We start from the raw sequence: 15,656 nt of genomic DNA on the forward strand, positions 1-15,656 counted from the left end.
GAAGGACTGAAAAGCCACGTGGATGTGGCACTTGGGGACATGAGGAATGTTGGACTGCAAGGTCTGAGAGAGCTTTTCCAAGCTGAGCAATTCCATAATTCTGTGCTTCTCTTGGGTCCCTGACCTCCCCTGGCAGCAAAATTTGGGGTAGGGAAGTTCAAGAACCTCTTTTTGTGCTTTGCTGGGATAAAATTCCAGAAGTAACAAGGCACAAACCCAGGCCTTTTTATCCAAAGGTTCTTTTGAGGCTGCTAAATTCATGGAAAGCTGAAGAATTAAGATATTTCTGCTCTTGCTTGAGAAATGGAAACTGAGCAATGCACCTTGCATCAAAAATGTGGAGGATTTCCACAGAGAGGGGAAATTCTGTTTTTTAGCAGAATGTTGACAGGGGAGGGGGGAATTACCACTCATTTAATTTGTTTAATTTGTTACAAATTTGTTGAATTTGTTTAATTTGTTACAAACTCCCCCTCCCAAATCCCATCCTACAAGCTGAGCCACCAGCAGGAGCAGGAAATGTGGCTTTGAAGTTGATGGACATTCTCTCTGCTTCTCCTCCCTGTCAAAACAACTAAAAAAAGACAAGATCTCTGCCAACACCAAACCATTCATGGGTCCAAAACACACCCAGCAAACAAAGGAGTCATTAAAGCCAAGCTCCCTGTTAGAAAACAAGACAGCATTGTCAGGCCAGCCTTTGTCCCCCTACCAGTGACATGGAGATGTCTCTCTTCTGACTCAGTGAAAAGGAATCGCCAGAGCACAAGATGTGATGTTTGCAAGTGTAAAACAGCCCAAGAAATCTCAATTTCACCACTTGAAGTTTCTTTTGGGTGCCTTTTTTCGTGGTTACTCTGCCTGAGCAAGCACAGAGCACAAAGTCCATGCCCCAACTGTTGAAAAATTCTTTTCTCTCTTATCTAGATTATAAACACCACAGAATAGCACAGAAAGGGATTTTTTTTCCTTTTATGACAATTATCCTTGCTGTTACTTTTGCATTTTATTTGCTAGAACTTCTACTTTCAATGCTCAGCCAGCTGCTAAGAAAGCAGAATTGAATGCCACAGCAAAAACCCAAATAAATTGGTTTCTTCACTGCCTGCTTCTCATCTTGTGAGCACTTGCAGCAACTTCAAAAGGAGGAGACAGAAGCAGCTCTGCCTGGATGCTCTTCTGGGAATCTGGGTTTGGAACTTGGGATGTTTTGTGTCCTGGGAGGTCCAGCTCAGGTCTCTCTTTGCAGCATTTCCAAACCTCCATCCCAAGCCCAGCAGGAGGAGGAGCTGGTTAACAGGAGCACAGAGATTCCCTGGATGTGTGCTGGGATCCTGAATCATCCCACAGAATTCCCCAGGAGCACAGAGATTCCCTGGATGTGTGCTGGGACCCTGAATCATCCCCCAGAATTCCCCAGGAGCACAGAGATTCCCTGGATGTGTGCTGGGATCCTGAATCATCCCACAGAATTCCCCAGGAGCACAGAGATTCCCTGGATGTGTGCTGGGACCCTGAATCATCCCCCAGAATTCCCCAGGAGCACAGAGATTCCCTGGATGTGTGCTGGGATCCTGAATCATCCCACAGAATTCCCCAGGAGCACAGAGATTCCCTGGATGTGTGCTGGGATCCTGAATCATCCCACAGAATTCCCCAGGACACAAATCTCCCATCCCTGAGCTTGGGATGGTCCAGAGGAATCCACAGAGCTGGGAGAGCTGGGGGGGACACCTGGAGAGGAGAAGGATCCAGGGAGAGCTCAGAGCCCCTGGCAGGGCCTGAAGGGATCCAGGAGAGCTGCAGAGGGACTGGGGACAAGGATGGAGGGACAGGACACTGGGAATGGATTCCCAGAGGGCAGGGCTGGGTGGGATTTTGGGCAGGAATTGTTCCCTGGGAGGGTGGAAGGCGCTGGGATGGAATTCCCAGATTTGCTGTGGCTGTTCCTGGATCCCTGGCAGTGCCCAAGGCCAGTCTGGAGCACCCTGGGACAGTGGAAGTGTCCCTGCCATGGCAGGGGTGGCACAGGATGGGGTTTAAGGTCCTTCCAACCCAAACCATTCCAGGATTCTTTCAGGACTCAGAGACCCCCTTGGAGCCCCTCTGTGCCATCCATGAGGATTTTCTGCCTTCCAGCAGCAACCTTGTGCTTCTGGCTCCTGGATTTTGCTTTTTTCTCTCTTTTCTCACCACACTGAGCAACACCAGTCCAAAAAAAATATCAAGCCATTAACAGAAGCACTTGGGAGTTTGAGCAAAGCTGCAAGCACTGATTCTTTCCTTGCAAGAAGGTGTTTATGAGGCTGCAAATCTGCATGGAGAGAGGATGCTTGAAGATCTAATACTGTGCATTAGTCTAAGGAAATGAATAGAAAAACCAGACAGGAGCCCTCAGCTCATGGGAGTTGGTGATGGCAAACACAGCCCCATCACTGAAACCAGCAGCAATTTATCCCAGACCTGGCAGTGCTTTCCCTTCAGCACAAATCCACAAACGTGGAACTGCTCACTGGTAACCCCCACACAAACATCCCACACAGCAAAGGGCATTTCCCTAAGCCCAGGTGCAGAGGAAATCCAACATGAGGAGAAAGAAAAGTTTGATTGTTCAGCTTCTGAACTTGACTGGAAGTGAAGTTTCCAATTTACCTGCACAGAGATGTGGCAGCAGGAGCAGGACAGTGCCTGTCCCTGTCCCCCAGTGCTGGGGACAGCTTTGGGCTCCTCAGGACAAGGACATTGAGGGGCTGGGGCATGGTCAGGGAAAGAATGGAGCTGGGGAAGGGTTTGGAGCAGCTCAGGGAGTTGGGAAGGGGCTGGAGAATCCCTGAGGGAGCTGGGAAGGGGCTGGAGAATCCCTGAGGGAGCTGGGAAGGGGCTGGAGAATCCCTGAGGGGATTGGGAAGGGGCTGGAGAATCCCTGAGGGAGCTGGGGGGGCTCAGCCTGGAGAAAAGGAGGCTCAGGGGGAATTTCTGGCTCTGCACAAGTCCCTGCCAGGAGGGGACACCGGGGGGATTTGGGATCTGGGAGCAGGGACAGGAGCAGAGGGAACAGCTCAGGGTGGGCAGGGCAGGGACAGGTTGGATATTTGAGAAAATTTCTTCATAAAAAAGAGTTGTCCAACCCTGGCACAGCTGCCCAGAGCAGTGGAGTCCCCACCCCTGCAGGGATTGAAAGCCCTGTGGATGTGGCACTTGGGGACATGGGTGGCATGGCTGGACTTGATATCCTGGGAGGATTTTCCCAGCATTAAAGATTTCATGATTCTCAGTTCAGCTCCCCACAATCACCCTGCCAGACAGACAAACCAGTGCCCAGTGTCCCCATCTCTGGTGACACTGGGTTGTCCATCCAGACTGTTCCATTCCTCAGCTGCTCTGCCCCACAGGAAATCATCATTTAAAACCAGGGAAAAAATTAAAATACAAACAGGGAAGGTGCAACGAGCTTGGATATGGCCAGGGCAGCTCAAGGATTTCACCTTCAGGCTCTGACCCTGAATTTCACAGACAAGAGATTCCCTGTCCCACCAAAACCCAGCAGCACATTCTCTTCCCTGAGATGGATTTCACCCCACCCTTCTCCTTCCTGAGGAATTCAGATCTCTTTTCCCAACTGAATTATTCCCAACCACTTCCCACTTTGGGAGTTTCAACTTTGGCATCATTGGGAGGAGTCTGAAATATTTATAATATGAATATTTTCTCTATTAAAAAAAAAAAAAAGCACAGAAGGTGGGTGGTGGTTTTCTCCTTGCTCCTATTCAGCCAAAATCCCAAACACCTTGTTTTCCTGTCTGTGCCTTCCACTGCTCCCTAATCCTTGTCCCCAGTTATCCATCTGCAGCCTGCATGAAAGATAAATCACGTCCCCCAATTCAGGAGCAACTGCAATTACCAAATCACTCGGAATCACAAGCACACCTCAGGGCTGGATTTGGTTCTTTAAGCTGTTGTAATTTCCTAGTTGGCAAAGAAAAATGGCTTTGCAGTGAGCTGGGAGAAATTAGGAATTTATCAGACTGAAGTGCTCAGATGAACAAGAGATATAAATGTGGAGTTCAGGTTTGGAACAGAGCGTCACACTCAACACAGAAATTTTTTAAATTTTTGTTTTGGAGCAACCACCAAACAGTCCTTATTGAATAAAGAGGTTATTTTAAAATATATCTCCTGTAAATAGAATTCTAGGGCCACATTAAGGCCTGAGGTTTTTTGCTGCTCAAGTGCCAGCTGTGTTGTTCAGAGCACCTGTAAAATTGAGGCAGTGAACTGAAAGAAGAAAACTCTGGCTGAGACAGATCCCTTAAAAATCAGCTCCCAAATCCCAGAGCCAGCCCTTGATCCAGCCCATGTGTTTGGGAAGAACCTCCTGGAAAATGTAGAGGCCATTAATACAATTTAATGCTCTGGGCTAGAATCAGAGGAGCTGCAGAGTGGAAATGGCTGAATATTGCAGAAAACCTGTAAATAAAGGCATTGTCTGGCTGTCCATGTGCAGGTTTGGTTTTTTTTTTATTTTGCTCAGCAAAACCAGAAAACCAAATTGAGCTGCAGTGAAATCACAGCCCAGATGAGGCTGGAGAGGAGCCCCAGCACGTGCTCACACCTGCCTGGGTGCCAGCACCCCCTCCCACCACAGCTCCTGCCCCTCCAGGAAATTCATCCAGATAATGGCCTTGATGATAGACATTAGCCTGCCTGCAGCATCTCACCATCCCAGCAGCTGGGAGAGCCCAAATCACTCTAACACAGCAGCCCACTGTGAGTAAGGAGCTGCTGGCACAGCCTGTGATTATGAGCAATTGCAGCAGAGATGTTGGAGCAGCAAATTCAGAGATGTTTCTGAAGTTTGGAAGTAAAAATAAAAAACCCAAAGTTATAGAAAAACAAACACCAGTTTAAAAGAAGACTTGGAAGCAAATTCAGATGGCAAAGTGGGGAGAGGAAAATATGACTGAAAGTGTTCAGGGGGGTTGGACAGGGCTGGAGCAACCTGGGACAGTGGGAGGTGTCCCTGCCCATGGCACTGGATGAGATTTAAAGTCCCTCCAACCCAAACTATTCCAGGATTTTATGACTCTTGTTAGAGAAAATGAGGGGAAAAACAATCAAGGATAAGGCTCTCCCTGCCCAAGCCCATCCATGGCCCATTAAGGGTTTTTTTTTTTCCCTCAAAAAGAGGTTAGCAGGTTAAACAAAGATGCTGTGTCTGAAGTGCCTGTGGGCTCTGGCCCAGCCCTGCCTTTCATGGAGCAGTGCAGGTGGTTTTTTTTGGGAATTACAGTGATGGAGTAAAGGGTTCACACTGAAAGAGGGGAAATTGAGGTCAGGTTTGCAGAAGGAATTGTTCCCTGGGAGGTGAGGAGGCCCTGGCACAGAGAAGCTGAGGTGTCCAAGGCCAGGTTGCAGCAGCCTGGGGTAGTGGGAGGTGTCCCTGCCACGGCAGAGGTTTGGAATGGGATGAGCTTTAAGGTCCTTTCCAACCAAACCATTCCATGATTCTGTGATTCTGTGCTGCAGGACAGAACCCTGGACACGAACGTGGTCCCTCCCAAAGAGCCAGGGTGTTTCCTGCACCAGCCTGAGCTCCAGAAGTTCCCTGCAAAGGCTGTGGAGATGGGCACAGGTAAGGATCCAGCACCAGAGGGGTCCCTTCACAGCATGGCCACGCTCCATCCCTGGTTATCCAGGCAAATTTGAACCTTTCGAGGTGAAGAGCTCTCTATCCCATTACAGCCATAAAGACCATCTGCTCCCTTACTCCCTGATTAAAAAAAAAAATGGTGCACGCAGCGCATCATCCAGAATTAATCCAACTCACTTTGATGAGTGCCTTTTAGAGGAGAGGGGAGGGTGGGGTGAAAAACAACAACAACAAAAAATAAAGAAAAAAAACCTCAGGACAATTCTGACAATTCATTCCATCGCAGGGAGCGAAGATCCCAGAGCGCTCCACGCACGGAGCGAGGACTCTGCGGCGCTGCCTCCCCTCCATCCCAGCGCTCCCGGACAAAGGGCCGCGCTTCTCCCCGTGGCTACCGAGCCCTCCCGCTCGCTCGCCAGCCGTACCTGAGCTGTCCATGGTGCTGCCGTCGGCTCGGGGCTGCGGCTGCTGCTGCTGCTGCTGCCGCCCGGGGCTGCGGGCCGGCCCCGCGCCCGCCCCGCCGCGCTCAGCGCCGCTGTCCACGAGCTGCAAGGATTCATAGCCGTCACTGCCCGGCTTTTTCCGGTAGCTCCCGAGCAGGCTCATGGGCGAGCCGGGAGGGAGAGCGGCTCCGGCGGCCGCGGGAGGGAGGGATGGATGGATGGATGGATGGATGGAGGGAGGGATGGATGGATGGGTGAGGGAGGGATGGAGGGATGGAGGGATGGATGGAGGGAGGGCACGGAGCGCTCCGGCCGCCCCGAGGGGAGGGGAAGGGCGGGCCGGCAGCGTGGCCGCCCCCCCGCAGCCGCCGGAAGCGGGCGGGGAGGACGCGGTGCCCGGCAGGAGCGTGGGGAGCTGGGGGAGCGGCGAGACATCAGCGACACCAAAGTGCTGGAGCCGCTGCGTTCCCTTCTCCGGGCTGCCATCCCTTCTCCGGGCTGCCATCCCTTCTCCCGGCTGCCATCCCTTCTCCGGGCTGCATTCCCTTCTCCGGGCTGCATTCCCTTCTCCGGGCTGCATTCCCTTCTCCGGGCTGCATTCCCTTCTCCGGGCTGCATTCCCTTCTCCGGGCTGCATTCCCTTCTCCCGGCTGCCATCCCTTCTCCCGGCTGCCATCCCTTCTCCGGGCTGCCATCCCTTCTCCGGGCTGCCATCCCTCCCTGCGTGCTGCCTGCGGGCCCGCTCAGCCCGGCGCGCCCAGCTCCAGGAATGGTGGCAGCGCTGGGTGACACCAAGATACGGGTGACACCGAGATACGGGTGACAACAAGATCTGGGTGACACAGAGATCTGGGTGACACCGAGATACGGGTGGCATGGAGATACGGGTGACACCGAGGTCCGGGTGACACAGAGATCCAGGTGACACAGAGGTCCGGGTGACACCGAGGTCCGGGTGACACTGAGATCTGGGTGACACCGAGGTCCGGGTGGCACCGAAGTCTGGATGACACCGAGGTCTGGGTGACACTGAGATCAGGGTGACACTGAGGTCTGGGTGACACCGAGATCCAGGTGACACCGAGGTCTGGGTGACACCGAGGTCTGGGTGACACTGAGGTCCGAGTGACACCGAGGTCTGGGTGACACCGAGGTCTGGGTGACACGGAGATCCAGGTGACACCAAGATCCGGGTGACACCGAGGTCTGGGTGACACTAAAGTCTGGGTGACACTGAGGTCTGGGTGACACCGAGATCCAGGTGACACCGCACAAAAACTGCATTCCTCCCAAGGGCACCGCCCTGGGGCCGGCACGGCCCTCGCTGCAGGACCAGGGGAGCTCAGCACTGCTCACCCCAAAATCCTGAGGAGCATCCCTGGGCCCCAACGCCCTGCTGTGGGTGGGGAGGCAGAGGGGTCCCAGCAGCTGGGTCCTGCTGGGATGATGCACCCACATCCCAAGCCCTGGCTTGTGCCACTGCTGCCTGTGGCTCCCAGCAGTGCCACCGACTGCTAAAGCCATTTCTGCTGTTGTCACCCATCTATTTTTAGCTGTTCCCATGAAAACAGAGTCTGGACGAAGCCAGAGCGTGGCCCTGAACGAGTGATGAGCTGTGCCTTGCTCAGATGCAGTTTCCAGCCAGGGCTTGTACATCATAATTTCATTGTGCATGGAACAGAGGGACCGAGGGATGCTCCGAAGGAAATGAGCACTATTAAACTCTTCTAAGTGGATTTCTTTGTAATTTAAGGAAATCTAAAGGCAAAAGGAAGTCCTAGCATGCCTTTGATCTCTTGAAGAAAGGAAAGATCTCTGCGCAGAATTTGGTTAGAAACAAATTTCTGAAGCAATGACATCAACAAGCAAGGCCAGGCTGGACAGGGACAGGGCTTGGAGCCACCTGGGCTGGGGGACGTGTCCCTGCCATGCCAAGGGGTGGCACTGGGTGAACCTTAAATTCCCTCCCAACCCAAATAATTCTGGGATTCTCTGATTCGCTGTAGCAATACCCAGGCCTTGCAATATCTCTGGCACCTGGCTGGAATTTCCTGCAGAACACTCTGGGGCAGCAGACATCTGCTCCAGCCATACCTTGTCATGTGCTGCTGTTTATGTAACCCCTGAGACTTCATGGCATGGAGCACACAAGGTACATCTGTGACCCAGAATCTCCCCAGAAAAACCCCAGCAGATTAACAAGCAGCAAACCAAAAATGAACTGACCTGGCGTGAGCAGCTCCCTGACAGCAGCAGGGACAGCTTGAACCCAAGGTTGGGGCTGTGTTTTCTACCCACTCCATACTTTGGTCTGTGTGGAGCAATTCATGGATTGCAACACTGGCCAGCAGGGGTGGGCCCCTCCCTCTTGGCACCCACGAGCAGCAAGTTAATGAAATTAAAAATAAACACATTTCCTGAGCAACCTGGGCTGGTGGGAGGTGTCCCTGCCCGTGGCACAGAGCTGGAACAGGATGGTTTGGAAGGTCCTTCCCATGCCAGGATTCCATGATCTTTATCAGGGATCACATCTCCTAATCATTCTAGGATAAAACAATCCCTGTGCTCTGGGATAAAGATGGGAAATTTCTGGGGGTGGGGATGAGTTGTCATTTGTTTTGCTTGCTCAGGTAAAGCCCAAACACATCCAAACAGGAGGAGGAGGCTCTGTGACATTCCCAGGAGTGCTCTGAAGGAACCTGGCACCACACAAACCCTGCAGAGCCTAAATCCCCTCACCTGTGCTGTGCCCCCTGCATCCAGCAGCTCCAGAGGCTCAGCTCAGACAAAATTCCTGATCCTCAATCCAGCAGCCACTCCCCCACTGCTGAGCAGCCTCAGCTTTTTTTTGGGGGGGAAAAATAAAATTACTCTTCCTTGTCGAATCTGTTATTAATTCCTTTCCTTGTCTGAGCTTTTGGGGGGACACAGAGGAATCACCACCCCAGCCTGAAGCTCCAGCCTGGAAAAAGGGACAAAGGGACAGAGCAGCCACTCCAGAGGATCTTGGGGCAGAGGGAGGAGGAAACGACCCCAAAGTCCAAACAAACCCCAGGAGATGGGATTGAGGAATCCTGTGGGATTCAGGTGAAGCTGCACTCATCCAGTGGGAAGTTCAGCTGAAAAATAATATAAAATAATATTTCTTTCTCCCTGTAAAGCAGGGCCACGTGGTTTCTCTGGGTTTTTTTTTTTTTTTTTTTTGAGATCTACAATATAAAAAATGCTATGACAACAAAAAACCAACCAAAATCAAATAACTTTGAATTGCTTGTGGCTTTCAAAAGTGAAAAGGAAGAGGTAGGGAATGAACCCCTCAGAAATACTCATTTATTGAGCAGTGGCTGGTGACAGATTTGACTGAGGGCAAGGCTGGCAGGGACCACGAGGGCTGGGGAGGTGTTAGGGATGAGCTAAGGAGGATTTTGTGTTGCTCCACAAGAGATACAAACTCTCCCCGTTCCTGACCTTGGAAAAAATTGATTTGCCAACCTCTGGCTGTTTTTCTCTGTCTGGGTTGCAGCCTCTCCTGGGTAAAGTCTCTCTTTGCAGCTGCAATCAAGCCCCAACTGTCCTGAGGTGCAATTCCATTTTCTGCACCTCTCCTCCCGTCAGCTGAGCAGCTCAGGTGAAATATTACACCCTGAATTCTTCAGAAGCATAATTAAACTGGGGAGGGTTGCTAGAATTGCAAATAGAGCTTGAAAATGAATGTAAAACCTGCAGCAATACCTTTAAAACTCCTCATACCAAACATTTGTTCGGAAGTTTCTCTCCTGGGAATGCTGCATGGAGTTGTGGCCAAGCCCAGGTGTGGAGCCACAAAATCACAGGATCAGGGAATGGTTTGGGCTTGGAGGGAGCTCAGAGTTCATCCCCAGGGCAGGGACACCTCCTGCAGGGCAGGGATCACCTTTCCTGCCCTCCCACCTGAGCTCCATCCACTCCCTGGGCAGGGACAGGAACATCCATGAACCCCAGGATTCAGAGCCAGGAGCTCCAGCTCAAAGCAGTTTCCACACTTGTGCTGGGATAAAAGAGTGAGGATTGGCCTGGATGAGGGAATTTATTCATGGGAATAAATTCATTCCTTCCTCTAGATAAGAGCATTTATTCATGGGAATAAATTCATTCCTTTGGATGAGGGAATTTATCCATGGGAATAAATTCATTCCTTCCTCTGGATGAGGGAATTTATTCATGGGAATAAATTCATTCCTTCCTCTGGATGAGGAAATGATGTGTCCCAGCCTGGAACAAGGAGCTGTCCCAGCCTGCCCCTGAGTGGTGGCTCCTCAGGCAGCAAAGCACATTCCCAGGGTGGGATGGGATGTTCCAGGGAAAAACTGGGATGGTTTGTGTGGAGAGAGGGGCAGCACATGACCCAACCCCTTCTTTATCCCATTCCACATTCAGGAAGTTCCAAACTGGCCCTGCCTGTCTCATTCCTCTCTAACCAAAAGTTCTGAGGTGTTTGAGCCAGGTTTAAATGTTAAACTGGATTTAACCTTCAGCAGAGGATGCTGCAGTGAAGCCCAGCCCAAATTTCAGAGCCTGGCTGGCTGCTGGAGTGTTCCTCTGAGGATGGACACTCAGGATGACACAGGAGGTGACAAATAATCACCTCTCAGTGTCTGTTCTGCCCATCCTTTCCTCCCTGTGAGAGCACAGCCATCACCCACACCGCTGTGTCAGCACATCTTTTATTCCTTGCCTTCCAGCCTTGTTAAAAAAGCAGTCAGGGATGATCCACAATTTACCCATCCCAGCCCAGGACTGAGTTTTGGAGTGTTCAAGGATTTGCCTGGCTCCTCAGCAGTGCTGAGATGAGGAGCTGCCTGCCAAGGGCTGTTGGAGCTGCTAAAAATGTCCATGGTTCACAAAGAAAGAGGAGAAAGGGATGGGAAGTGGATCTACAAGAGGCCATTAAATAGGAAATGCTGGCTCAGGAAGTCCCCAGCCTGCAAAACGTTGGAAAATCAGAGGCTGCACAGCCATTCACCATCAGGTATTTTGGTAAAAATCAGATGTTTTGTGGCCTGACTGCTGTTCATTCATCATTTCCCATTCACTGGGAGGTAAGTGCTTAAACCCTGAGGAAAATCTGGGCACTGGGTGTTGTCTGCACTGGGAAATGGCTGGTGGGGAAAACAGGGAGGAAAATTATACAACCAAGAGTCGTGGTGGGGTTGCATCAGCTGCAGCTGCTGAGCTCAGGTCAGGCTCCAGCAGCACAGAACTCCTTGGCAATGCTCAGCTCAGGGAGCTCTGAGCATGCACCCCTCAGGAAAATCAGTTTTTCCATGAAAAAAGAGGGAAATCCCAGCTGGGAGCTGCCATCCCCTCACTTCATGGGGATGGGGTGAGGGTTTCCTGAGGGGGAATGATGTGTTCCCACTCCAAACCTCACTGGGATGGATTGGCCTGGGGGGATATTTGAGAGAGACCCAGGGCAGGGAGATACAGAAGGGTCTGGTGGCACAGGAAACTTGGCCAGAAACAACACAACCCCATTAATGTGGCTCTAGCTTCTGCCAGAATTGAGGTTTTTACCTAAAACTAACAGGAAAAGTGATATCATTAAAGCTTGGTTATTCTGGCTGATATAAAATATTTTAGTTTTTGTGTTTGTCTCAGCTGTGGGGACTTACAGGTCCTGCATCACCCCTGAGTGAGGCAGTTTGGGTTCAGGTTTAGAAATAATCATCATTTCCAAAGGGTTCCTCCAGCAGGGCTGCTCGAGCTCTCTCCCAAATTCTGATTTTAACCCACGTGGTGCTCTGGGGTTTGGGATATTCTTCAAGGGACAGACAACAGTTTGGTGTGGGAATAAATTTCAACTGGAAAGGGGTGCCCAGAGCAGCTGTGGCTGCCCCTGGACCCCTGGAGCAGCTTGGGACAGTGCCAGGTGTCCCTGGAAGGTGGCACTGGATGAGCTTTAAACCCTTCCCAACCCAAACCATTCCAGAATTCCACAGCTTTGGATGAAAACCCAGCAGTGCAGGAGCCAGCACCTTGGGGACATCCTTGGGGACATCCTTGGGGGCCAGGCTGGGGTTGTCCCTCACCCTTCTGGGTGTCCTTTTCCACCAGGACAGGTAACAAAGCACTGCCTGCATCAGCCTGGGCTGGGAATGCTCTCCTGGGGTGGGAATGCTCTCCTGGGATGACACAAATCCATGGAAAACTCCTTGGACACGGAGCAGGAGAGTGCTGACTCAGCTCTGAAACACGTGGCTCTGCAATAATTCACCCTGTGCTCCCAGCCTGGAGCTCTGTGGGGATTAAAAACCTTCCCAAAGCTGGCAGGGTGGGGAAGGAGTGCCCAGAGGGAGCGGGAGGGGGAGCCTGGTGCTCCCCACCCTTCACAGGAGCAGAGAATCGCTCTTCCTGCAAAGTTTTCCATGAAAACTCTCACTTGGAAAAGGAATTCAAATGGTTTTTTTGGATGATTTCTTTTTTATTTCCAATCAAGGTCTGGGGAAGGGGATAAATCAAATTTTCCTGCATGGCAAAAGTCCCATTTCAGAGGATTTGGAGCAAATCCTGCCTCTGGTCTGTCTCCCTGGCTGATTTTTTCCTGCATTCCCAATTTCTCCATCTCTCTCTTTCCCAGCCTGAATTCAGGGATCTAAATGATACCAATTCCCATCCTTATTATTTCTGGTGCTGAAGACAAAGAGTTATTCAAGAGAAAGAAATCCATATGTTGTTTGTGGGCCTCATCCACTTTTGGGACTGTAAGAGCTCATAAAATATTGTTTCTAATTTAGTATAATAATATTTAAAATTGTAATAAAATACTAAACTCCTTCTAAAAAATTAACATCATAGAAATGTTAGTGGGAACTAAAACTTGTGGGAATTATAAACTCCTATTTATGGCATTTTAATTTGAGAGTTTCCCACAGCTGCTTTATGCACCCCTGAAGAATCACCTATAATCCAATTTTTATGGGAATTACAGCATCTCTGCCTGCTACATCCACAGAATTCTGGAATTTCCAGGCTGTGTTCCCAAAAATCTGGGAGCTGTGGGATCCCATGGGCAGCTCCAGTGGTTCCCAGCATCTCTGGAGCATCCCCACATCTGGCAGAGCTGGATTCATGGTTGCACTCGATGTTCTCAGAGGGTTTTTCCCACCTGGATGATTTTGGGACTCTGGGAGAGGAGCAGCCACCCCTTTAAATCCAGATGTTTGCAATGGATGAGCTGCATCCTTTGGTGCTGCCAATCCTAATTCCCTTCCCGAGGGGAATTCCAACCCCTGAGCAGAACTGTGCTAAAACACAGCCCCAACCATCCCAAATCCCAAATCCCAAATCCCAATCCCTCTGCACCCTTTTTTTCCCCTGCACTTTTCCCAGCAGGGCAGGAGGGGTTGGAGCAGATCCTGCCCCAAACCTCGCTGCAGGGCGGGGGTGCCGGGATTAGGCTGCGCCCGGGATTAGTTGGGTCAGCAATTCAACATCGGCGCTCAGCCCGGCTCAAGGACAAACCCGGAGCCTCCTTAAGGGCTGTGGCCACCCCAAAATGCTGCGGCCGCCCCAAAATGCTGCATCCCCGACCGGGAGCGTTCCCGGGATGGTGAGCAGGGCGGCTGTGCCACCTAAATTTAGAGGTGCCGGTGTTGTCACGCTGCCTGTGCCGCCGGCATCGCTCCGAACTCCTTTCATGGGGTTTATTTTTATTTTTTTTTCCTCTCTCTCTCCCCTCAGGGAAGGCTATGACTAAGAGAAATGCACGGCTGGAGGGATGGCAGAAGATGGAGACCCTGGTCCAGCTGCAGAGTTTGCAGAGCTGAGGGTTTGCCCGAAACATTCCTCACCCTCCTCCTCCTCCTCTTCCTCCCTCTCCTTCCTCCTCCTCTCCCTGGCGGTATCCAAAACAAGGCAGCGATAAGGCCAGGCACAAACACAGCAGCCAGACGGGAATTGTGGGGATAAACACCTACCTGGAGCCGTGGGGAGCTCCGGCAGCTCCGTCCCCTCCCGGAGCGCCCGCCCGGAGCTGCCTCAGCGATGTCTGCATTCACCTCTTTTTATTTTTGGGATTTTTAAAGGGAATGTAGCCCTGTGTTTGACTCGGCAGAGCAGAGAGGGGGGGTTGAAGGTCAGCTTCCCGCTGGATTGGCAGGGAAAGGCTGGGATCAGCATTGGATGGCAGCATTGGATGCCATCTCCGCCAATCCCCCTCCCGCAGAGCTCCGGCTCCGGCCGCGGACCAGCCACAATTATTTATTATTTTAATCCCCGTCCTCTCTCATTCAGTGCACCCGCAGAGCTCCCGGGCAGCCCCAAAAGCATTTTGGGGTGCAGGAAGAGGTGTCCGTGCCCCTCTCGGGGTTATCCAGCACTCCATGCCCAGCTGCCCATTCCCAAATCCCAGCTCCTCACCTTCCCTGCCCTGCCGAGCAGATTTTAGGCTCCATCCCTTCCCTCAACCCTATTACATAACCACAGAAAACAGGGAAAAATCTCCTTTATCCCGGGATGCCAGCACAATTTATCCCCAATTACTCAGCACAAACGGGCCGTAAACAACACACCCCCCCAATATTCTCCTTTCTCTCCTCTTTTCCATGAGCTCCGGGAGCTTTTCCTTACCTGGCTGCTCTGCCCCGAGCATCCTGCGGCTGCCGGGGCTGCCCGGGTCCCGCTGGTTGATTCTCCGCCCGGCACGGGCGGCGGGGCCGCTGCCGCCGCTGCTGCCTGCCAGCCGCTCCCGGGTTATTTTTGGGATTACAGAGACTCAGGGAAGGATGGGGATGGAGGCAGACATATCACACCGTCTAAAATGTGGCCTGGAGTGGGATCTGGAGTCTGCAGCGCAAACCTCAGCAGGGATTTTTTTTTTTTTTTGGTTGGTTGGTTGGTTGTTTTTTTTTTCTTTATTTTTTTCCTTTGATTTTTTTTCTTTTCCATGATTTTTTCCCTTTTCCTCTCTTTTTATTTTTTTTTCTTTTCCCTTCTTTTTTAAAATTTTTTTTAAAATTTTTTTTAAATTTTTTTTTTTAATTTTTTTTTAAACCTGGAGAATGCTGAGCACTGCTGGATGGACTCAGCAGGGATGTGACTCGTCCGAGTTTTGCAGCCCCGGGAATTGGGCTGATCCAGGCACACCCGGGCCACTTCCCTGGGTACCAGGCAGACAAACACTTCAGAGATGCTGGAAATAAATATTTGGAATCATTTGGGCTGGAAAAGATCATCGAGTCCAGCCATTCCCAGCACTGCCAAGGCCAGCACTGTCCCATGTCCCCAAGTGCCACATCCATGAGGATTTTAAATCCCTCCAGGGCCAGGGACTCATCCGGCTGTGCCAGGGCTGGAGATCCCTTTCTGGGAAGGAATTTTCCCCCGGTGCAGTTCGAGGCCGTTTCCTTGTGCTCTCCGGGCTGAGGTCAGGGTGGGGACGTGTCCCCTGTGCCCTCGCAGCTCCCCCGATGGCACCAGGGACAATCCAAGGCTTTGATCCCAGCTGGATTTGGCCTCACATTCCTCTGCTTTTTCACCTCCCAACTTTTGTTTCCAGACTGAGTTCATATTCTATCTTATGTTGA

At 51.4% G+C, this 15,656-nt stretch overlaps 1 protein-coding gene across 2 annotated transcripts in view; it reads right to left on the minus strand.

Moving 5' to 3' along the window:
• LOC117000070 (putative tyrosine-protein phosphatase auxilin) overlaps positions 1 to 14,788 on the minus strand; it is a 47,993-nt gene extending 33,205 nt beyond the window's left edge. Inside the window, exon 1 of one of the 2 annotated variants that reach the window (XM_033067427.2) lies at positions 14,701 to 14,788. In XM_033067427.2, the coding sequence (XP_032923318.1) occupies positions 14,701 to 14,722 (22 nt within the window). In that variant the 5' untranslated portion in view covers positions 14,723 to 14,788. Of the gene's footprint in view, positions 1 to 6,075; positions 6,182 to 14,700 lie in introns of those variants that run through there. The other variant, XM_033067426.2, reaches the window with a different exon arrangement.
• Between the last annotated feature and the right edge of the window lie 868 nt (positions 14,789 to 15,656).

The sequence above is a fragment of the Catharus ustulatus genome, chromosome 9, assembly GCF_009819885.2.
Source record: "Catharus ustulatus isolate bCatUst1 chromosome 9, bCatUst1.pri.v2, whole genome shotgun sequence".
Taxonomy (NCBI): Eukaryota; Metazoa; Chordata; class Aves; order Passeriformes; family Turdidae; genus Catharus; species Catharus ustulatus.